Source organism: Oncorhynchus keta, chromosome 6 (genome assembly GCF_023373465.1).
Source record: "Oncorhynchus keta strain PuntledgeMale-10-30-2019 chromosome 6, Oket_V2, whole genome shotgun sequence".
Lineage (NCBI taxonomy): Eukaryota > Metazoa > Chordata > Actinopteri > Salmoniformes > Salmonidae > Oncorhynchus > Oncorhynchus keta.
This window is the reverse complement of record NC_068426.1, coordinates 11,277,414-11,303,200: the sequence shown is the minus strand read 5'-3', so window position 1 is coordinate 11,303,200 and position 25,787 is coordinate 11,277,414. Positions and strand designations below refer to the sequence as shown.

Sequence of the window (25,787 nt, the reverse complement as noted above, 5' to 3'; positions counted from 1 at the left end):
CACAATTGGCGTAGTGTCGTTTGGGTTAGGAGAGGGTTTCGCAGGTATGGTAGTAGGGGCCAAGCGCATCTACTATGTCTATGAAAGGGTGCATTAACTGCCACCTGCAGTGTGTTGTCTGAACATGTATAAAACAAAGGTTGGTGATTAACTGCCACCTGCAGTGTGTTGTCTGAACAGGTATAAAACAAAGGTTGGTGATTAACTGCCACCTGCAGTGTGTTGTCTGAACAGGTATAAAACAAAGGTTGGTGATTAACTGCCACCTGCAGTGTGTTGTCTGAACAGGTATAAAACAAAGGTTGGTGATTAACTGCCACCCGCAGTGTGTTGTCTGAACAGGTATAAAACAAAGGTTGGTGATTAACTGCCACCTGCAGTGTGTTGTCTGAACAGGTATAAAACAAAGGTTGGTGATTAACTGCCACCTGCAGTGTGTTGTCTGAACAGGTATAAAACAAAGGTTGGTGATTAACTGCCACCTGCAGTGTGTTGTCTGAACAGGTATAAAACAAAGGTTGGTGATTAACTGCCACCTGCAGTGTGTTGTCTGAACAGGTATAAAACAAAGGTTGGTGATTAACTGTCACCTGCAGTGTGTTGTCTGAACAGGTATAAAACAAAGGTTGGTGATTAACTGCCACCTGCAGTGTGTTGTCTGAACAGGTATAAAACAAAGGTTGGTGATTAACTGTCACCTGCAGTGTGTTGTCTGAACAGGTATAAAACAAAGGTTGGTGATTAACTGTCACCTGCAGTGTGTTGTCTGAACAGGTATAAAACAAAGGTTGGTGATTAACTGTCACCTGCAGTGTGTTGTCTGAACAGGTATAAAACAAAGGTTGGTGATTAACTGCCACCTGCAGTGTGTTGTCTGAACAGGTATAAAACAAAGGTTGGTGATTAACTGCCACCTGCAGTGTGTTGTCTGAACAGGTATAAAACAAAGGTTGGTGATTAACTGTCACCTGCAGTGTGTTGTCTGAACAGGTATAAAACAAAGGTTGGTGATTAACTGCCACCTGCAGTGTGTTGTCTGAACAGGTATAAAACAAAGGTTGGTGATTAACTGCCACCTGCAGTGTGTTGTCTGAACAGGTATAAAACAAAGGTTGGTGATTAACTGTCACCTGCAGTGTGTTGTCTGAACAGGTATAAAACAAAGGTTGGTGATTAACTGCCACCTGCAGTGTGTTGTCTGAACAGGTATAAAACAAAGGTTGGTGATTAACTGCCACCTGCAGTGTGTTGTCTGAACAGGTATAAAACAAAGGTTGGTGATTAACTGTTACCTGCAGTGTGTTGTCTGAACAGGTATAAAACAAAGGTTGGTGATTAACTGCCACCTGCAGTGTGTTGTCTGAACAGGTATAAAACAAAGGTTGGTGATTAACTGTCACCTGCAGTGTGTTGTCTGAACAGGTATAAAACAAAGGTTGGTGATTAACTGTCACCTGCAGTGTGTTGTCTGAACAGGTATAAAACAAAGGTTGGTGATTAACTGCCACCTGCAGTGTGTTGTCTGAACAGGTATAAAACAAAGGTTGGTGATTAACTGTTACCTGCAGTGTGTTGTCTGAACAGGTATAAAACAAAGGTTGGTGATTAACTGCCACCTGCAGTGTGTTGTCTGAACAGGTATAAAACAAAGGTTGGTGATTAACTGTCACCTGCAGTGTGTTGTCTGAACAGGTATAAAACAAAGGTTGGTGATTAACTGCCACCTGCAGTGTGTTGTCTGAACAGGTATAAAACAAAGGTTGGTGATTAACTGTCACCTGCAGTGTGTTGTCTGAACAGGTATAAAACAAAGGTTGGTGATTAACTGCCACCTGCAGTGTGTTGTCTGAACAGGTATAAAACAAAGGTTGGTGATTAACTGCCACCCGCAGTGTGTTGTCTGAACAGGTATAAAACAAAGGTTGGTGATTAACTGTTACCCGCAGTGTGTTGTCTGAACAGGTATAAAACAAAGGTTGGTGATTAACTGCCACCCGCAGTGTGTTGTCTGAACAGGTATAAAACAAAGGTTGGTGATTAACTGTCACCTGCAGTGTGTTGTCTGAACAGGTATAAAACAAAGGTTGGTGATTAACTGCCACCTGCAGTGTGTTGTCTGAACAGGTATAAAACAAAGGTTGGTGATTAACTGCCACCTGCAGTGTGTTGTCTGAACAGGTATAAAACAAAGGTTGGTGATTAACTGTCACCTGCAGTGTGTTGTCTGAACAGGTATAAAACAAAGGTTGGTGATTAACTGCCACCTGCAGTGTGTTGTCTGAACAGGTATAAAACAAAGGTTGGTGATTAACTGCCACCTGCAGTGTGTTGTCTGAACAGGTATAAAACAAAGGTTGGTGATTAACTGTTACCTGCAGTGTGTTGTCTGAACAGGTATAAAACAAAGGTTGGTGATTAACTGCCACCTGCAGTGTGTTGTCTGAACAGGTATAAAACAAAGGTTGGTGATTAACTGTCACCTGCAGTGTGTTGTCTGAACAGGTATAAAACAAAGGTTGGTGATTAACTGTCACCTGCAGTGTGTTGTCTGAACAGGTATAAAACAAAGGTTGGTGATTAACTGCCACCTGCAGTGTGTTGTCTGAACAGGTATAAAACAAAGGTTGGTGATTAACTGTTACCTGCAGTGTGTTGTCTGAACAGGTATAAAACAAAGGTTGGTGATTAACTGCCACCTGCAGTGTGTTGTCTGAACAGGTATAAAACAAAGGTTGGTGATTAACTGTCACCTGCAGTGTGTTGTCTGAACAGGTATAAAACAAAGGTTGGTGATTAACTGCCACCTGCAGTGTGTTGTCTGAACAGGTATAAAACAAAGGTTGGTGATTAACTGTCACCTGCAGTGTGTTGTCTGAACAGGTATAAAACAAAGGTTGGTGATTAACTGCCACCTGCAGTGTGTTGTCTGAACAGGTATAAAACAAAGGTTGGTGATTAACTGCCACCCGCAGTGTGTTGTCTGAACAGGTATAAAACAAAGGTTGGTGATTAACTGTTACCCGCAGTGTGTTGTCTGAACAGGTATAAAACAAAGGTTGGTGATTAACTGCCACCTGCAGTGTGTTGTCTGAACAGGTATAAAACAAAGGTTGGTAATTAACTGTTACCTGCAGTGTGTTGTCTGAACAGGTATAAAACAAAGGTTGGTGATTAACTGCCACCCGCAGTGTGTTGTCTGAACAGGTATAAAACAAAGGTTGGTGATTAACTGTCACCTGCAGTGTGTTGTCTGAACAGGTATAAAACAAAGGTTGGTGATTAACTGCCACCTGCAGTGTGTTGTCTGAACAGGTATAAAACAAAGGTTGGTAATTAACTGTTACCTGCAGTGTGTTGTCTGAACAGGTATAAAACAAAGGTTGGTGATTAACTGTTACCTGCAGTGTGTTGTCTGAACAGGTATAAAACAAAGGTTGGTGATTAACTGTTACCTGCAGTGTGTTGTCTGAACAGGTATAAAACAAAGGTTGGTGATTAACTGCCACCTGCAGTGTGTTGTCTGAACAGGTATAAAACAAAGGTTGGTGATTAACTGTTACCTGCAGTGTGTTGTCTGAACAGGTATAAAACAAAGGTTGGTGATTAACTGTCACCTGCAGTGTGTTGTCTGAACAGGTATAAAACAAAGGTTGGTGATTAACTGCCACCTGCAGTGTGTTGTCTGAACAGGTATAAAACAAAGGTTGGTAATTAACTGTTACCTGCAGTGTGTTGTCTGAACAGGTATAAAACAAAGGTTGGTGATGAACTGTTACCTGCAGTGTGTTGTCTGAACAGGTATAAAACAAAGGTTGGTGATTAACTGCCACCTAGGAAGTCCCACACAGTTGACTGCTTCAAAAATGGTGAAAGTGCCCAATGGAGCTGTCCATGATAAAAAAGTTTTTGGGCATTAGAGCTATCTAAAAGTCTTTGAATACATAACAAATACCAATGTCCTACCTAGGGCTGTGGCGCTCATGACATTTTGTCAGCGGGTGATTTTCAAGAAAATAAACTGCCAGTCTCACGGTAATTGACCGTTAATTAACAAACATTTAGCATCTGCTTGATACACGCACAGCCTACAAGCCACTGATGCAGACTTTTGGAACATTTACACTTTAAAAAGTCTAATAAATTCATGTAATATAGCCCACACCATCACATTAAATATATTTATTTTACACAGGTTTAAAGAAACATGATATGAAGAAAATGTAGTCTATTTCAGAAGAACATATTTGCTTAGAATTCTGTGGCATTTCATAGTATGAAGAATACGATTGAACATAGCATAATGAAGTAGAAAGGCTATTTTCTTTAAACTATTTGAGGGAGTGCGCACATGCGGCTATTCTGTGTTGAGCGGTTATCAAAGAAACAGGTTCTCATATATGTTTCATTTAGAGTTACGTAACTTTGGTTGTGAAATAAATGTTAGGCTATATGTTTTGATTTTTAATACATTCTAAGGCTGCATGATGCGACGGATGATGATTTGAAAAGAGTTGTATGAAAGGCATGAGCTTTGCTTTGTTCATTTTTGCGCAGGCTGTACACACTTAATCAGCCTCCCGTTCACAATTTGACAAGCACGTGATAATGCCTTGAATTACCCGGCTGCATGTGGTCATAATGCCCCCTGAAAAAAATCCATGCCTGTTGTGGCCAGTGGCCGTTGTGCCCTTGGGCTGAATATAATAAGTAGAACTCCCGGCTGCGTGTCGAAGCACCTCTCACTCACATGGCTCTCAGTCACGTGATCGGGTCTTTCTCACAGGCTACAAGTGAAGAGCGAAACATCGGGGCTGCAACTGCGCGGGTCCTTATCCAATTCCGAGGCGCATATTGAGGATATTGGAAGAACTCTCCACATTTATTTTCGTCAGCCAATAAGATGAGTAGGCCTAACAAACAGCAAAAACACTAGCCTATGTCAATCTACTATCCCTCGTAGTACAAAAAAAGTTTACCTATTCTATTCTGTACGACAAATAAATCTTCCAGTTGCGGGATGCGATAGATCCCAAATAAACACAGCCACTAGCAAAAAAATAACCTATTTTAAGCAATGAGCATGATGCAACAGATGAGAACACTTAGTTGATCAACATTTTAAGCTATTAGGCTATTTCTTCACATTATAAGCCCAGCAACGTGCACACAGCTGTAGGCTATAAGCACAAATGTTCCATTAGCAGGAAAATATTCTCAAAAGTGACCACAAATACGATTATGCATGTAATGCTTTTATTACAAAGGTGGCTCTAAACCCCTTGTAAAGCGGATTAATGTGCTTCATTTTAAGACGTTATTTGGCCACTTCAGTTGTGATACAAACCTTATCAAAACATATAGGCCTATGGGCAAGACAACATGAGGTGTGAGACTGATTCGAAAACATTTGGGGGGGGGGAGAAAGCATGTGCCGTTTCTTGCCTTATGCTTGGCATCATTCACAAGTTATAATATATTTATTTATTTATTTATTTTACCTTTATTTTACTAGGCAAGTCAGTTAAGAACAAATTCTTATTTTCAATGACGGCCTAGGAACAGTGGGTTAACTGCCTGTTCAGGGGCAGAACGACAGATTTGTACCATGTCAGCTCGGGGATTCGAACTTGCAACCTTTCGGTTACCCTGCCGCCCCATATATCATTCACAAGTGATAGGATAATAGTCCCCCATCACACTATTCTTGATATAATATTGTCTTTAAATATACTAAATAATATACAGTACCGGTCAAAAGTTTGGACAAGCCTACTCATTCAAGGGTTTTTCTTTATTTTTTAAAACTATTTTCTACACTGTAGAATAATAGTGAAGACATCAAAACTATGAAACATACGGAATCATGTAGTAATCAAAATGTGTTAAATTAAATGTATTTTAGATGTGAGATTCTTCAAAGTAGCCACCTTTTGCCTTGATGACAGCTTTGCATACTCTTGGCATTCTCTCAACCAGCTTCATGAGGTAGTCAACTGGAATGATTCTCAATTAACAAGTGTGCTTCGTTAAAAGTACATTTTATGGTATTTCTTTCCTTCTTAATGAGTTTGAGCCAATCAGTTGTGTTGCGACAAGGTAGAAGAAATCCCTATTTGGTAAAATAAAGTCCATATAACGGCAAGAACAGCTCAAATAAGCAAAGAAAAATGACAGTACTTTAAGATGTAAAGGTCAGTCGATAGTTCCAGTTTATTCAAATGCATTCACAAAAACCATCAAGCACTTTGATGAAACATGCTCTCATGAGGACCACCACAGGTAAGAAAGACGCAGAGGATACATTCATTAGAGTGATCAGCCTCAGAAATTGCAGCCCAAATAAATTCTTCACAGAGTTTAAGTAATAGACACACCTCAACATCAAATGTTCAGAGACTGCGTGAATCAGGCCTTCATGGTCGAAATGCTGCAAAGAAACCACTACTCAAGGACACCAATAAGAAGAAACTTGCTTTGGGCCAAGAAACACAAGCAATGTACTAGAGGTCGACCGATTATGATTTTTGAACGCCGATATCGATACCGATTATTGGAGGACCAAAAAAGCAGATTCCGATAAATCAGACGATTTATTTATTTGTAATAATGACAATTACAACAATACTGAATGAACACTTATTTTATCTTAATATAATACATCAATACCATCTATTTAGCCTAAAATAAATAATGAAACATGTTCTATTTGGTTTAGATAATGCAAAAACAAAGTGTTGGAGAAGTAAAAGTGTAATATGTGCCATGTAAGAAAGCTAACGTTTCAGTTCCTTGCTCAGAACATGAGAACATATGAAAGCTGGTGGCTCCTTTTAACACGAGTCTTCAATATTCCCAGGTTAAAAGTTTTAGGTTGTAGTTATTATAGGACTATTTCTCTCTATACCATTTGTATTTCATTAACCTTTGACTATTGGATGTTCTTATAGGCACTTTAGTATTGCCAGTGTAACAGTATAGCTTCCGTCCCTCTCCTCGCTCCTCCCTGGGCTCGAACCAGGAACACAACGACAACAGCCACCCTCGAAGCAGCGTTACCCATTGCTCCACACAAGCCGCAGACCTTGCAGAGCAAGGGGAACAACCAATCCAAGTCTCAGAGCGAGTGACGTTTGAAACGCTATTAGCGCGCACCATGCTAACTAGCTAGCCATTTCACATCGGTTACACCAGCCTCATCTCGTCCAACGAGAGGCAGGTGGTTATAGCGTTGGACTAGTTAACTGTACGGTTGCAAGATTGGATCCCTCGAGCTGACAAGGTGAAAATCTGTCTTTCTGCCCCTGAACGAGGCAGTTAACCCACCGTTCCTAGGCCGTCATTGAAAATAAGAATGTGTTCTTAACCGACTTGCGTAGTCGGTAAAAAAAATATTAAATAAAGGTAATAAATAAAATAAAAAATGAGGCCAAATCGGTGTCTAAAAATACCGATTTCCGACTGTTATGAAAACTTGAAATCGGCCCTAATTAATCGGCCATTCCGATTAATCGGTCGACCTCTAAATTGGACATTGACCGGTGGAAATCTGTCCTTCGGTCTGATGAGTCAAAATTTTGGGTTTGAACCGCCTCGTCTTTGTGAAAGACAACGCTTGATTTGAAACGCAGAGTAGGTGAATGGATGATCTCGGCATGTGTTGGTCCCACCGTGAAGCATGGAGGATGTGTGATTGTGTGGGGGTGCTTTGCAGGTGACACTGTCAGTGATTCATTTAGAATTCAAGGCGCACTTAATCAGCATGGCTACCGCAGTATTCTGCAGCAATACGCCATCCCATCTGGTTTGAGCTTAGTGAGACTATCATTTATTTTTCAACAGGACAATGACCCAACACACATCCAGGCTGTGTAAGGGCTGTTTGACCAAGAAGGAGAGTGATGGAGTGCTGCATCAGATGACCTGGCCTCCACAATCACCCGACCTCAAGATTGAGGTGGTTTGGAATGAGTTGGATCGCCGAGAAGGAAAAGCAGCTAACAAGTGGGGCGGCAGGGTAGCCTAGTGGTTAGAGCGTTGGACTAGTAACTGGAAGGTTGCAAGTTCAAACCCCCGAGCTGACAAGGTACAAAATCTGTCGTTCTGCCCCTGGACAGGCAGTTAACCCACTGTTCCTAGGCTGTCATTGAAAATAAGAATTAGTTCTTAACTGACTTGCCTAGTAAAATAAAGGTAAAAAAAATAAAAAAGTGCTCAGCATTGTGGGAACTCCTTCAAGACTGTCATAAAAGCATTCCAGGTGAAGCTGGTTGAGAGAATGCCCAGACTGTGTAAAACCGTCATCAAGGCAACAGGTGGCTACTTTGAAGAAATACTACATGATTCCTTATGTGTTATTTAATAGTTTCGATGTCTTCACTATTATTCTACAATGTAGAAAATAGTAAATATAAAACCCCTTGAATTAATAGGTGTGTCCAAACTTTTGACTGGTAGCCAGAGTGTGGCGGTTCTGTATGAAATTGGTTTAGATTTAGAATGGACTGTTATCATGCTCTCGAAACAGGGACAGCGGAAGAAATACATGTCATCTATCCACTCAAATAGTGCATGGAGGATGCTTTTCCCCGTGGTTCATTTTCATGCCAGCCAGGTAGGCTGTACTCCTGTTGTAAATATAGGAAAGTTGAGAAATAGAGTACATTCAGAAAGTATTCAGACCCCTTTAATTTTTCAACATTTTGTTACGTTGCAGCCTTCTAAAATTGATAGAATTGTATCTACACACAATACCCCATAATGACAAAGCAAAAACAGGTTATACATTTTTTAAAATTGTATTAAAAATAAAAAACTGAAATACCACATTTGCATAAGTATTCAGTCCCTTCACTCAGTACTTTGTTGAAGCACCTTTGACAGCGATTACATCCTCGAGTCTTCTTGGGTATGACGCTACAAGCTTGGCACACCTGCATTTGGGGAGTTTCTCCCATTCTTCTCTGCAGATCCCCCGTCAGGTTGGATGGGGAGCGTCGCTGCACAGCTATTTCCAGTTCTCTCCAGATGTTGAAATCAGTTTCAAGTCTGGGCCTGGCTGGGCCACTCAAGGACATTGAGACTTGTCCCGAAGCCACTCCTGTGTGGTCTTGGCTGTGTGCTTAGGGTCATTGTCCTGTTGGAAGGTAAACCTTCTCCCCAGTCTGAGGTTCTGAGCACTCCGGAGCAGGTGTCATCAAGGATTTCTGTACTTTGTGCCGTTCATCGTTCCCTCGATCCTGACTAGTCTTCCAGTCCCTGAAGCTGAAAAACATCATGATGCTGCCACCATCATGATGCTGCCACCATCTTGCTTCACCGGACAATCTTGTTTCTCATGGTCAGAGTCCTTTAGGTGCCTTTTGACAAACTCCAAGCGGGCTGTCATATGGCTTTTACTGAGTGGTGGCTTCTGTCTGGCCACTACCATAAAGGCCTAATGCTGCAGAGATGGTTGTCCTTCTGGAAGGTTCTCTCATCTCCACAGAGGAAATATTGAGCTCTGTCAGAGTAGCCATCGGGTTCTTGGTAACCTCCCTGAACAAAGCCCTTCTCCCCTGATTTCTCAGTTTGGCCGGGCGGCCAGCTCTAGGAAGAGCTGGTTCCAAACGGCTTACATTTATATATTTTTTTCTCCACAATTGTGTGATATCCAATTGGTAATTCCAGTCTTGTCCCATTTCTGCAGGTGGAGAGCCACGCGTCCTCTGACACTGCTCGTTTAACCCGGAAGCCAGCCGCAGCAATGTGTCGGAGGAAACACTGTCCAGCTGGCGACTGTGTCAGCTTACAAGCGCCCGGCCAGCCACGAGTCGCTACAATGCGATGGAAAAAGGAAATCCCTTTTTGAGTGCCGCCTAATGGGTCTCCTGGTCACGGTCGGCTGTGACACAGCCTGGGATCGAACCCGGGGCTTTAGTGACCTCTGAAGCTCTGCGATGCAGTGCCTTAGACTGCTGCGCCACTCCGGAGGCAACAAACTTCTTCCATTTAAAAATTATGGAGGCCACGGTGTTCTTGGGAACATTCAAAGATTAAGAAATGTTTTAGTAACCTTCCCAAGATCTGTGCCTCGACAATCCTATCTCGGAGTTCTACAGACTATTCCTTCAACCTGTCAACTGTGGGACCTTATATAGACAGGTGGGTACCTTTCCAAATCATGTCCAATCAATTGAATTTACCGCAGGTGGACTCCAATGAAGTTGTAGAAACAGCTCAAGGATGATCAATCGAAACAGGATGCACCTGAGCTCAATTTCGAATCTCATAGCGTCTGAATACTTACGTAAATACGGTATCTGTTTTTTGTTTGTAATAAATTAGCTAAACATGTCTAAAAACCTGTTATCGCTTTGTTATTATGGTGTGTAGATTGATGAGGGACAAAAAATAAAAAATATATTTTTTTAGAATAAGCCTGTAACATAACAAAAATGTGGAAAAAGTCAAGGGGTCTGAATAATTTCTGGCCAGAAAGCTGATGGTATCCTCCTATTTTTAAGAGAGGCCATCAATGATTTCTCAGACAATTCCAAAGCCTATAGAAATGTGGCACAACATGAGCTTATGGGCTCTCGTGAAGTGTTTGATTAGATTTTCAATTACATTTGCATTGATGCCAGAGTGATTAGAGGGACAATAGAGTGCGGAGTACCATGCAGTTAGCACGTTTGGTAGGCTACTAATGACCAGCAGTAGCATCAGAGCTTGGAGAAGACTAGTTAGCGTGACTAAACGGTCTTCGTGGAATTTGACTGCCGTCATGACTCGTGACCGCAGGTGTGGTGATAATACGGTCACCGTAACAGCCCTAGTCCTACCTAAACACCACAAGACTAGTTTCATTTTTCATCAATAACTATGCAATTTAATGGATAAAACATGACTGCACCAGCATAAACCAGTAAGAGAGACAGACTTTGCACACATTAAAGATTTTCCACAACTGAGCCCACCACACACTAATGTTTGATTCATAAATCCAATTGTCTGCTTTCTGTTAATCAACGATTGAGCTCAGAGGGGGACGAACCAAAGCCTCTCCCTTTGAAGGATGAAACGTTCCTCTAAAGCCAAAAATAGTAACTGGAATGTGTTTCAAAACTGGGCAACTCGGTTGGTTTAATATACTATGAAAAGCACAGTGGTTTACAGGAGCAATGTGTCTCCATTCAATCTGCCCCCAAAATAAAAACAGGACTGTTGTAAATGTGTTGGAGAAGAGGAATTCATGCCCAACTGACTGGTGGCAATGAATATGTTAGGGTAAGACAAGGGGAATAACATACCAGTCGATGCCTCTGTGGTAGCTGTGGCCACTGAAGAATTGGATCTCCTCAAAGGTCTCCTTGCTGGGGTAGTTACTGGTCAGATCAGGATGCATCCCCAAGAACAGATACAGGGCTGTGGTGCCTTAGCAGAGAACACAAGTTTTCATTAGTATTGCTCATACTAATATCAAACGTAGATAACTACTATTAGGTTGTGTAAATGTAATAGATTTAATTTAAATATAGCACTTGATGTAAATGCTAAACATGCATATTTCCGGGTAATTAGAACAGCTATTTTACTACCCATCTCAAATGTGCCAAAGCTTAAATAGCAATAAAGACCAGAACACTCAACTACGTTAGAGATGAAGTGACGGTTAAAGAGGAGTGGTGGGGTCTAATGTTGACAGGAAACAACCGTTTATCAGCCGTGCTGATATATCGAGACGATTTTGGCTTTTCTAATCCATCGCCTATCGGCCCTTCTCTAACGATTTTGCGGATACTCTGTCCACATAACAAAACTGCTGCTATGCCAGCCGACACTCATCGCCTGAGCCACGAGCACTGCCCAGCAAGCAGAAAGCTCATTCTCCAACAGAAAGGTGCGGTATTGAGAAACAGATTAATTGACAGTGACCAAAGTTCATCTCCTGTTGCAAATACTAGTTCAGTGTAATTCACTAATAATAAGACTTGTGTAGACGTGCATGCAATAAACTAGCTAGCTAAGCAGATAGCTTTGTGACCCGTTAGCAAATATAATGAGAATGAAACCTTTCATCTGTAGTGTTAGCAAGCTAGCTATATTAGCTACTATGCTAGCTAGCTAAACATTGTGTTAGATATCAGATAGGAGCTAATAGCCAATGTAGCTAGCTAACGTTAGCTGGTCATCATTTTGAACATGCACCATTTTCAGCTTCAAGCCATCTGACTTGTGGTGTAAGGTTAGCTATTTACTGGTGTGTTGATCTGACCAGCCACAGTCATATCCGTAAATTGACAGCCGATAGTCAGATTAGATAATTGTCATAATAGGCAAAGGAGGAAGTGTTTTAAAATGCCTAAATATTGGTAAACAAATATCTAAATGTATTTGCAAATGATCTCCTGATATCCCTGACCAATATTGGAAATGCAATGCTGGTCTTGCTAAAAATATTTTCAGAATGTCGTAAAATCTCAGGATATAAAATGAACATAGAAAAACAAAATAATAACTCATGATCTACAGCAATCCTTTAAGTGGACCACAAAAAAAAAAAAAAAATACTTAGGATGCTTAATAGGTGTCAACAAATACGTTTAATAAAGATAACATAATCCCATTGTCAACCATATGAAAGCAGATCTAATTAAATACAACAATCTTCCCATAAATCTTCCAGGTATAATAAATCTTTTCAGAATGGATCCAACAGTTATTTATTCTCAGTAATCCGAATTACCCCACCAAACACATTCTTTTAAAAAATTATACTCGGTCATAACACTTTGTGGTCAAATAAGATGGACATAATAAAAGTTTTACATCTTCCTCGGCCAGGTGGTTTTAACCTTACAGACTTGGAATTGTATCAACTCGCCGTCCAGGACCTTTACTTGCGACATACACTGACTGTACAAAATATTAAGAACACCTTTCTAATATTGAATCACCTTTTTGCCCTCAGAACAGCCTCAATTGGTCGGGGTATGGACTCCACAAGGTGTTGAAAGTGTTCCACAGGGATGCTGGCCCATGTTGACTCCAATGCTTCCCACAGTTGTGTCAAATTGGCTGGATGTCCTTTGGGTGGTGGACCATTCTTGATACACATAGGAAACTGTTGAGCGTGAAAAACCCAGCAAAGTTGCAGTTCTAACCAGCGCGCCTGGCACTTACTACAATACCCCGTTGAAAGGCACCGAAACACAATCCATGTCTCAATCCTTCTTTACCCTGTATCCTTCCATTCATCTACACTGATTGAAGTAGATTTAAAAAGTGATCATAGTTTCACCTGGTCAGCCTATGTCATGGAAAGAGCACCTGTTCATAATGTTTTCTACAATCCATGTATCGTTAAATGCACTGAAGAGGAACAATGGGCACATATTTTAGATGCAAATGCTCATCCCCAGAATCTTTTCACGTGTCTAAGAATGAAGCTAAGAACATTAACAACTTCATAGTTAAGAACACAATATGGAATATTGTACAATATGGAAGATCATTAAACGTTTTCAACAAGAATCAATATCATCACTAAAAAAACACAACATTATGGAACAATCCTTGGATATCTTCTCAGAATTCATTGATAAAATATGCCTTCCACATGGAAATTATTTGGTAATAGGAAATACATTTATTTCCATGACAGAATTATTAAGCAACGTAGATATTTTCAAAGACATGCAACTTAAGTTTCATATTAAGAAATTTAAATTTGAAATCTTGGACATCAGAGAAATCTTGAGGGAATCCTATTTGAGTCAGAAAAGGATGTTCATATAATAGGTAAGATATACAAGACCTTGCCGAGTGCCTATCCAACTGATAATCTCTTGAAAAAAATAAGTGATATTGGCACAAGATGGAGGGAATGGTGGAACATTACTAACACAATTGCATTTAACGAAAATGTACACTTAATCCAGTATAAACTAGTGAAGGGAAATCTTAACGCTACAGCATACAGTGACATTCTAGACGATTCTGTGCTTCCAACTTTGCGGCAAAAGTTTGGGGAAGGCCCTTTCCTGTTTCAGCATGACAATGCCCCCGTGCCCAATGCGAGGTCCATACAGAAATGGTTTGTCGATATCGGTGTGGAAGAGCTTGACTGGCCTGTACAGAGCCCTGACCTCAACCCCATCTAACACCTTTGGGATGAATTGGAACACTGGCTGCGAGCCAGGCCTAATCGCCCAACATCAATGCCTGACCTCACCAATGCTCGTGGCTGAATGGAAGCAAGTCCCCGCAGCAATGTTCCAACATCTAGTGGAAAGCCTTCCCAGAAGAGCGGAGGCTGTTATAGCAGTTGGGGAGAGGGGACAACTCCATATTAATGCCCATGATTTTGGAATGAGATGTTTGACGAGTGGATGTCCACATACTTTTGTCATTGTAGTGTAATTCCCAAATTGAAGGATATTAAATTTGTCATCTGTAGCACCATAGACTCTACTGATCAGCCAAAACAAGCTCAGCTCAATATATGCACACACTCCTATTGAATAGGCATTCACCTGTATAGTGAGTAGGCCTATGCCATCTTAATTGACCCAGTTTATCAAGATATTTACCATTCAAATAACATTACCACCATTATGTTATGAAGTTAGATTGGTGAAAACAAAAGTCAAATCCATTGTTTAAAATTGGGAAATTTGTAATACATTTTTTCACATTTTATGATGTTGAATATCAGCCTAAAATATTGACCATGGGCCTCCTTATCCATCCAAAATCGGTATCGGTCCTAAAAAAAAATCCATATCGGTCATTCACTAGTTGACAGACAAGATGGCTGACGTGACTATAGTGAATGTTGGTGCAGTTAGGTAATTAAAACAGTGAAGTGTGTGAATTTACTCTCAGCTCCAACCCCCTAATCCATTTTTATTGAAAAGATTAACGGGGCCATTTTACAGCGCTCTCAGAAGGAGGGTTATCGCTCCCTTAAGACATCTTCAAGAACTTTAATTAGGCTACGCAGTAAATCTGGAATTCCCATTTACTGGGGTGCAGTCAAGGTTACAATAAAAGCCAGCGACTGACTGCCTGCCTACAGTGAACCTATAAAGGAAATTAAGTATGTGACACTCTGTAAATGGCTGCTCAGTTGCCAATTATCCATCCTTTCTCTCCAGGCTGTCAATAATCAGAGGTTCAAGGCTGCCCCATGCCAGACAGAATAACTTATCCTCCTGGTGCAGTGGATGTAGTACAGTGAGCCACACCCTGGTGGTGTGTAGAGTAGACTAAAAGCGTCCGCATTGGTCACATCTGGAACAGTTTGTGCATATAGTAATGACAACAGTTTGTGCATATAGTAATGACAACAGTTTGTGCATATAGTAATGACAACAGTTTGTGCATATAGTAATGACAACAGTTTGTGCATATAGTAATGACAACAGTTTGTGCATATAGTAATGACAACAGTTTGTGCATATAGTAATGACAACAGTTTGTGCATATAGTAATGACAACAGTTTGTGCATATAGTAATGACAACAGTTTGTGCATATAGTAATGACAACAGTTTGTGCATATAGTAATGACAACAGTTTGTGCATATAGTAATGACAACAGTTTGTGCATATAGTAATGACAACAGTTTGTGCATATAGTAATGACAACAGTTTGTGACATATAGTAATGACAACAGTTTGTGACATATAGTAATGACAACAGTTTGTGCATATAGTAATGACAACAGTTTGTGACATATAGTAATGACAACAGTTTGTGCATATAGTAATGACAACAGTTTGTGCATATAGTAATGACAACAGTTTGTGCATATAGTAATGACAACAGTTTGTGCATATAGTAATGACAACAGTTTGTGACATATAGTAATGACAACAGTTTGTGACATATAGTAATGACAACAGTTTGTGCATATAGTAATGACAACAGTTTGTGACATATAGTAATGACAACAGTTTGTGCATATAGTAATGACAACAGTTTGTGACATATAGTAATGACAACAGTTTGTGCATATAGTAATGACAACAGTTTGTGCATATAGTAATGACAACAGTTTGTGCATATAGTAATGACAACAGTTTGTGCATATAGTAATGACAACAGTTTGTGACATATAGTAATGACAACAGTTTGTGACATATAGTAATGACAACAGTTTGTGCATATAGTAATGACAACAGTTTGTGACATATAGTAATGACAACAGTTTGTGCATATAGTAATGACAACAGTTTGTGACATATAGTAATGACAACAGTTTGTGCATATAGTAATGACAACAGTTTGTGCATATAGTAATGACAACAGTTTGTGCATATAGTAATGACAACAGTTTGTGCATATAGTAATGACAACAGTTTGTGCATATAGTAATGACAACAGTTTGTGCATATAGTAATGACAACAGTTTGTGACATATAGTAATGACAACAGTTTGTGACATATAGTAATGACAACAGTTTGTGCATATAGTAATGACAACAGTTTGTGCATATAGTAATGACAACAGTTTGTGCATATAGTAATGACAACAGTTTGTGCATATAGTAATGACAACAGTTTGTGCATATAGTAATGACAACAGTTTGTGCATATAGTAATGACAACAGTTTGTGACATATAGTAATGACAACAGTTTGTGACATATAGTAATGACAACAGTTTGTGACATATAGTAATGACAACAGTTTGTGACATATAGTAATGACAACAGTTTGTGCATATAGTAATGACAACAGTTTGTGCATATAGTAATGACAACAGTTTGTGCATATAGTAATGACAACAGTTTGTGCATATAGTAATGACAACAGTTTGTGCATATAGTAATGACAACAGTTTGTGCATATAGTAATGACAACAGTTTGTGCATATAGTAATGACAACAGTTTGTGCATATAGTAATGACAACAGTTTGTGCATATAGTAATGACAACAGTTTGTGCATATAGTAATGACAACAGTTTGTGCATATAGTAATGACAACAGTTTGTGCATATAGTAATGACAACAGTTTGTGCATATAGTAATGACAACAGTTTGTGCATATAGTAATGACAACAGTTTGTGCATATAGTAATGACAACAGTTTGTGACATATAGTAATGACAACAGTTTGTGACATATAGTAATGACAACAGTTTGTGCATATAGTAATGACAACAGTTTGTGCATATAGTAATGACAACAGTTTGTGCATATAGTAATGACAACAGTTTGTGCATATAGTAATGACAACAGTTTGTGCATATAGTAATGACAACAGTTTGTGCATATAGTAATGACAACAGTTTGTGACATATAGTAATGACAACAGTTTGTGCATATAGTAATGACAACAGTTTGTGCATATAGTAATGACAACAGTTTGTGCATATAGTAATGACAACAGTTTGTGCATATAGTAATGACAACAGTTTGTGCATATAGTAATGACAACAGTTTGTGCATATAGTAATGACAACAGTTTGTGACATATAGTAATGACAACAGTTTGTGCATATAGTAATGACAACAGTTTGTGCATATAGTAATGACAACAGTTTGTGCATATAGTAATGACAACAGTTTGTGCATATAGTAATGACAACAGTTTGTGACATATAGTAATGACAACAGTTTGTGCATATAGTAATGACAACAGTTTGTGCATATAGTAATGACAACAGTTTGTGCATATAGTAATGACAACAGTTTGTGCATATAGTAATGACAACAGTTTGTGACATATAGTAATGACAACAGTTTGTGCATATAGTAATGACAACAGTTTGTGCATATAGTAATGACAACAGTTTGTGACATATTTGTTCATTTTCATTACGGCAAGTGTTTAGTGAGGTCAGCTGTTCGTGCACACGACATTTGTTCTCGAAGCAAGCCAAGTCGGAAGCCGAACTCCACACCCATTCGTCTGTGACTGGTCAACAGTAGGGATTCTTCAATTAAGTGTTTGCTGTCATTCAACAAGAGGTGACTCGTTTTCATGCAAGATTTTTCACTTGAGAAACACTGCACCAAACATCTTCGTTAGATATAAAACGGTGCAACTAACACCATGCCCAAAGCCCCCACATCAAATGCGATCACGACACGCAGGTTGAAATATCAAAACAAACCATGAACCAATTGTATTAATTTGGGGACAGGTCGAAAAGCATTAAACATGCATGGCAATTTAGCTAGCTAGCTTAATTTGTCCTATTTAGCTAGCTTGCTGTTGCTAGCTAATTTGTCCTGGGATATAAACGTTGAGTTGTTATTTTCGCTGAATGACAAGGTCCTCTACTCTGACAATCTACGCACAAAACGGTCAATCAAATTGTTTCTAGTCGTCTCTCCTCCTAGGCCTTTTCTTCTTTGGACTTTATATGGCGATTGGCATCCAACTTTCATAATTAGGTGTATTACCACAACCGACCGACCGACCGCAATTCATATTTCAATTCCCACGTGGGTATAACCAATGAGGAGATGGCACGTGGGTATATGCTTCTAAAAGCTAATGGGGAGATGGGAGAGGCATCGCGTTCAGCGTCACAAATAGAAGCAACTTCTATTTTAGCGATTGGAAACACAGACACTCGTTGGCGTGTGCGAGCACTGTGGGTGCAATGATTGAATAACATTGTATGTGTACATTTATTTTGCAACGCTGGCACACGTGACAAGTCCAGTTTGGGTAGCGTGTAAGATATCCTCGGCAAAAACGTAAACGTTTATGACAGATTTCTTGAGTTATCTTAGATTAAATCGGACTATTTTGAAGAATTCTATACTGGCTACGGCTTCTCAAGATGGACAAACAGTACTATTGCCACTTTTTTCTCGTTTTTTTAAGTGTAGGTCTTATAAGGGAGTAGGCTAGAAGCCAGCCAAACCGAAGCATGCTGACACCTTAACTGGGACACAGACTGTGTCCAAAACTTTCCCTATATAGGAGAGTCATGCACTATCAAAGGAATAGGGACGTAACCATACAGAATCTACAGCCCACTAGCACAGTGGTATTCAAACTTTTTCCCGTGGTGACAATTCATTACATTTTCACATCAGAATTTCTAGACACCCAATTTTTTCACAACCTTCAATTCATTACATTTCCATCTCTTATCAAAATGAAAAGAAACCAAGAAATACATCCAATCAATAATTTTTCTCAATTCTTTCTCCTTCAAATTAGCCTCATAAAAAAGGTTTGTACTGCATATTTTCCCAAACAATATACAGTTTGAATGCACTATTTTTTGTCATTGCTATGAGTGTGGTTGCATCACTGAACTGAGGTAACCTTGTTAATTAAACTTTTTTTGTACAATGTATTTGTTTACTGCTCACCTGTCTTCTGTGGTCCAATTATGAGCAGCTTAGGGAATCGGTCGCATGTCTTCTCTTTGGACCAGATGTCTTTGTGCCTTTTGTCCTCACAGGGGTCCTGTAGGGACAGAGTGGGCAGAATTGGTTCACCTGGAAGTTCCGTTCAGTAAACATGGAGGGAATGTATGCCTCAGGATGAGCTGCCATAGGTATGACTTGCCCAACCAGTTCAGAATATACAGTACCAGTCAAAAGTCTAGACAAACCCAATGAGTAAGTGTTTATTTTTACTATTTTCTACACTGTTGAATAATAGTGAAGACCTCAAAACTATAAAATAACACGTATGGAATCATGCGTTAAACAAATTAAAATGTATATTTAGATGCGAGATTCTTCAAAGTAGCCACCCTTTGCCATGATAACTGCTTTGCACTCTTGGCCTTCTCTCAGCCAGCTTCACCTGGAATGCTTTTCTAACAGTCTTGAAGGAGTTCCCACATATGCTAAGCACTTGTTGGCTGCTTTTCCTTCACTCTGTGGTCCAACTCATCTCAATTGGGCTGAGGTAGGGGATTGTGGAGGCCAGGTCATCTGATGCAGCACTCCATCCCTATCCTTCTTGGCACAATAGCCCTTACAAAGCCTGGAGGTGTGTTGGGTCATTGTCCTGTTGAAAAACAAATGATATTCCCACCAAGCGCAAACCAGGTGGGATGGCGTATTGCTGCAGAATGCTGTGGTAGCCATACTGGTTAAGTGTGCCTTGAATTCTAAATACATCACAGACAGTGTCACCAGCAAAGCACGCCCACACCTCCTCCTCCATGCTTCACAATAGGAACCACACATGTGGAGATCATCTGTTCATCTACTCTGTCTCACAAAGACACAGTGGTTGGAACCAAAAATCTCACATTTGGACTCATCAGACCAAAGGATAGATTTCCACCGGTCTAAAGTCCATTGCTCGTGTTCCTTAGTCCAAGAAACTCTCTTCTTATTGGTGTCCTTTAGTTGTGGTTTCTTTGCAGAAATTTGACCATGATGGCCTGATTCACACAGTCTCCTCTGAACATTTGATGTTGAGATGTGTCTGTTACTTGAACTATGTGAAGCATTTATTTGGGCTGCAATTTCTGAGGCTGGCAACTCTAATGAACTTACCCTCTGCAGCAGAGGTAACTCTGGGTCTTCCTTTCCTGTGGTGGCCCTCATGAGAGACAGTTTCATCATAGCACTTTATGTTTTTTGCGACTGCACTTGAAGAATCTTTCAAAGTCCTTGAAATGTTCCGGATTGACTGACCTTCATGTCTTAAAGTAATGATGTAATGATGGACTGTCGTTTCTCTTTCCATATTTGAGCTGTTCTTGCCATAATATGGACTTTGTCTTTTACCAAATAGGGCTATCTTCTGTAAACCACCCCTACCTTGTCACAACTAGGGCTGTTGCGGTGACAGTATTACTGCCACACCGGCGATCACGAGTCATGAAAGCAGTAGTCAAATGCCATATGACCATTTAGTCACGGTAACTAGTCTTCTCCAAGCTCTGATGCTGCTGCTGGTCATTAGTATCCTACCAAACTTGCTAACTGCCTGGCACGCAGCACTCTATTATCCCTCTAATCACTCTGACATCAATGCAAATGTAATAGAACATCTAATCAAACAGGTCATAAGACCCCATGACCTCATGTTGCGCAACATTTCTATGTCTATATTTCTAGGCTATGCAATTGCGGGCGAAAAAAGTGATGGGTGCTAATAAAAATACCTGGATTGCGTCAGCTTTCTAAAGGCTCGGCCTACTATATTTATTTCTAACCTTTCCTAATATCAAGCACATTGCTTATATTTAAATCAGGAGTAAAGCCTACCTGGCAGGCATGAAAATAAGGCACAGGGAAAAGCGTCTTCCATTCGCTATCTAAGTGCATAGATAACATGTATTTTTTTCCCCCTGCCCGTTTCCATTAAGGTGCATGATGGTAAATTCTAAATCAAAACAAATGTCACGCATATATTATTTAGTATATGTAAAGACAAGATTAAATCAAGAAAACTCTGATGGGTGACAATATTAGCCTCACTAGTGAATTATATATTATCACTTGTGAATGATTCCCAGCATAAGAAACAAAGCTTTTATTTTGCAACTTTTTCTAATCATAGTTACACACCTCATGTACCCTAGCCCATAGGCCTATACATTTTTGATAAGGCTTGGATCACAACTAATGGACAAATAAATTCTTAAAATGAGCACATTAATCCACTTTACAAGAGGTGTAGAGCCTAACCGGCATACAGTTGAAGTCAGAAGTTAACACACCTTAGTTTTTCACAATTCCTGACATTTAATCCGAGCAAAGATTCCCTGTTTTAGGTCAGTTAGAATCACCACTTTATTTTAAGAATGTGAAATGTCAGAATAATAGTAGAGAGTGATTTATTTCAGCTTTTATTTCTTTCCTCACATTCACAGTGGGTCAGAAGTTTACATACACTCAATTAGTATTTGGTAGCATTGCCTTTATTTTTTTAAATTTGGTGTCAAACATTTCAGGTATCCTTCCACAAGCTTCCCACAATAAGTTGGGTGAATTTTGGCCCATTTCTCCTGACAGAGCTGGTGTAACTGAGTCAGGTTTCTTGCCCTCCTTGCTCGCACACACTTTTTCAGTTATGCCCACAGATTTTCTATAGGATTGAGGTCAGGGCTTTGTGATGGCCACTCCAATACATTGTCCTTAAGCCACTTTGCCACAATTTTAGAAGTATGCTTGGATCATTGTCCATTTGGAAGACGCATTTGAGACCAAGCTTTAACTTCCTGATTGATGTCTAGAGATGTTGCTTCATTATATCCACATAATTTCCCCCCATCATGATGAAATCTATTTTGTGAAGTGCACCAATCCCTCCTGCAGCAAAGCACCCCCACAACATGATGCTGCCACCCCCGTGCTTCACGGTTGGGATGGTGTTCTTCAGCTTGCAAGCCTCCCCCTTTTTCCTCCAAACATAATGATGGTCATTATGGCTAAACAGTTCTATTTTTGTTTCATCAGACCAGATGACATTTCTCCAAAAAAGTACGACCTTTGTGCAGTTGCAAACTGTAGTCTGGCATTTTTATGGCGGTTTTGGAGCAGTGGCTTCTTCCTTGCTGAGCGGCCTTTCAGGTTGTGTCAATATAGGACTCGTTTTACTGTGAATATAGATCCTTTAGGAAACCGGTAAAAAAGTATCTTCACAAGGTCCTTCGCTGTTGTTCATCTCTAGGAGACGGAATGCGTCTCCTTCCTGAGCGGAATGACGGCTGCGTGGTCCCATGATGTTTGAACTTGCGTACTATTGTTTGTACAGATGGATGTGATACCTTCAGGTGTTTGGAAATTGCTCCCAAGGATGAACCAGACTTGTGGAGGTCTACAGTTTTTTTTCTGAGGTCTTGGCTGATTTCTTTTGATTTTCCCATGATGTCAAGGAAAGAGGCACTGAGTTTGAAGGTAGGCCTTGAAGTACATCCAAAGGTACACCTCCAATTGATTCAAATTATGTCAATTAGGCTATTAGAAGCATCTAAAGCCATGACGTTTTCTGGAATTTTCCAAGCTGTTTAATTAAAGGCACAGTCAACTTAGTGTTTGTAAACTGCTGACCCACTGGAATTGTGATGCAGCGAATTATAAGTGAATAAATCTGTCTGTAAACAACTGTTGTAAAAATTATTTGTAGGAAAAATTGTAGGAAAAATGACTTGTGTCATGCACTAAGTAGATGTCCTAACCGACTTGTTAACAAGAAATGTGTGGAGTGGTTGAAAAACAAGTTTTAATGACTCCAACCTAAGTGTATGTAAACTTCCGACTTCAATTGTATATAAGCAGAGCGTGAGTTTCAAGTTTGGGGAAGATAATTTGCGCTATAAAAACGCACCATTATAATAAAAGCATTACATTTATAATTGCATTTGCAGTCACTTTTGAGAATGGTGTTTTCGCACTAATGGAACATTCACACTTAAAGCCTACTGCCATGTGTGCATTGCTGCGCTCATAATGTGAAGAAATAGCCAAATCAATTATCAACATTTTAAGCTAAACGTTCCGATCTGTTGCATCAGCCACATAAAGAACATGTTTTGATGCTAGTGGTCGTATTAATTTGGGACCTATCGCATCCCACAACTGTCCCAGACGATGTTTGGACTATTTATTTCTCGCACAGAGTAGGTCGACTTTTGTACTATGGGGGATAGTAGATTGACATAGGCTAGTGCTTTTGCTGTTTGTTAGGCCTACTCATCTTGTTGGCTGACAAAGTAAACGTGGACAGTTCTTCCAATATGCACATCGGAATTGGATGAGGCGCACAGTTGCTTTCCCGATGTGCCCATGTTCATTTGCAGCCTGTGAGAAAGATCCGATCATGTGACGGAGAGCCATGTGAGTGAAAGAGCTTCCGATTGCGCAGCACACTCAGGGAGAATTTAATTTAACCTTTATTTAACTAGGCAATTCAGTTTTGAACAAATTCTTATTTTCAATGACGGCCTACCGGGGAATACTCCGGGAGAAGGGCACAACGCAGCAAAAGACAGATTTTTTTAGGGTGCAATTCGGCCACAGAGGGAATGCTGCTCTGAAATTCGAGGCATTATCAAGTGCTTGTCAAATTGTGAATGAAAGACTGATGAAATGTGTACAGCCTGTGCAAAAAAAACAAACAAAGCAGAGCTCATGCCTTCAAGCAAATCTTTTCAAATCATTAGAATCTCATCATGTAGCCTTACAATGCAAAAGTCAAAACATATAGCCCAACGTTTGTAGAATAACTAAAGTTACATGAATAACTCTAAATTGAGCATATAGGAGTACCTGTTTCTTTGTTAATCACTCAACACAGAATAGACTCATGTGCGGTACTCCCTGAAATGTTCAGAGACAATATTTATATTTTTATTAAACTTTGTTCAATTGTATTCTTTATACTATAAAATAATGCCATGGAATGATAAGCAAATCTTGTCTGCTAAATGAACTAGCGTAGCCCACAGCCATTTGGCATATAACCACATGAGGAGTATGCTATTTTTTTCTTCTGAAATAGACTACATTTTCTCCATATCATGCTTCTTTAAACCTGTCTAAAATAAATAATGGATTTATTGTGAAAGTGTAGGCTATATTACATGGAAGACAGGAGATGCTAAATGTGTTTATGTTAATTAACGGTTCATTACCGTGAGACCGACAGTTATTTACTTTAAAATCACCGGCTGACAATTTTGTGACCGCCACAGCCCTAGTCACAACACAACTGATTGGCTCAAATACATTGAAGGAAAAAAAATCCACAAATTAACACGGCACAACTGTTAACTGAAATGCATTCCAGGTGACTACCTCATGAAGCCGGTTGAGAGAATGTCAAGAGCGTGCAAAGCTGTCATCAAGGCAAAGAGTGGCTACTATGGTTACTACATGATTGCATAGTTTTGATGTCTTCACTATTATTCTACAATGTAAAAATAAAGTAAAACCCTTGATTGAGTAGGTGTGTCTAAACTTTTGACTGGTACAACACTATTCTCACACACACTCCAGTCTCATATATAGCAGCAGTCTGTTTGCAATTAAAGTCTACCACTAATTTGGCCAGGGGACTTGTTACTGTGGTAAAGCAGTGAGACCTATGTGTGTGTGTGTATTAACATGTGGCACAACAGTTACAGACAACTGTGTCCACCCTGTGGGACCAACAATGTGCCAGGGGGAGGGGTGTTTTTAATTCATCTCAAATGAACCCAACCAGTCTAGTCTAACAGAGGTTTGGGGGTGCAGACTCAAACATTTGGTTTCTAAATCACCCCTTGATCAATTATGCTCCTTAGTACCTTCTTGTAGGGACTAAGGAAAGAACCCATAATCAGTATCAGGAAGGGTGCCTTTTCATTGGTCTTCCTGATTGGTTAGAAGCCTTCAGTGTATCTATGTGGAAGGTAGCTCAGAGCAGCCCTGCAAGGCCTGCGGTGTCATGTGCCTCAGGGTCTACCTGCATGTCAAGACGATACCAACTGCCCTAAATCTATCTACCTCCTTCCCTCCCCACTGCCTCATGGGTAATGGAGGCGACCAGGCTATCATATTAATCCCAATACATTTAACACAGTGATGTGTTAAAGAAACCTCTGGACCCAGGCAGGCACAAGTTTACTCTAAACTTCAAAGGGAGCCGGCTGGCACACATTATCTTCTACACTGTGACAACTCCACATTATCTTCTACACTGTGACAACTCCACATTAACTTCTACACTGTGACAACTCCACATTAACTTCTACACTGTGACAACTCCACATTAACTTCTACACTGTGACAACTCCACATTAACTTCTACACTGTGACAACTCCACATTAACTTCTACACTGTGACAACTCCACATTAACTTCTACACTGTGACAACTCCACA

At 39.9% G+C, this 25,787-nt stretch overlaps 1 protein-coding gene across 4 annotated transcripts in view; it reads right to left on the bottom strand.

The window, feature by feature from the left end:
* The window catches only part of LOC118384936 (bifunctional heparan sulfate N-deacetylase/N-sulfotransferase 1-like), a 144,029-nt gene that overhangs the window by 10,729 nt on the left and 107,513 nt on the right, over positions 1 to 25,787 (bottom strand). For all 4 annotated transcript variants that reach the window (XM_035771648.2, XM_035771651.2, XM_035771649.2 and 1 more), the window contains 2 exons: positions 19,324 to 19,420; positions 11,289 to 11,412 (listed from right to left, as the gene is read on the bottom strand). In XM_035771648.2, the coding sequence (XP_035627541.1) occupies positions 11,289 to 11,412; positions 19,324 to 19,420 (221 nt within the window). The remainder of the gene's footprint in view (positions 1 to 11,288; positions 11,413 to 19,323; positions 19,421 to 25,787) is intronic.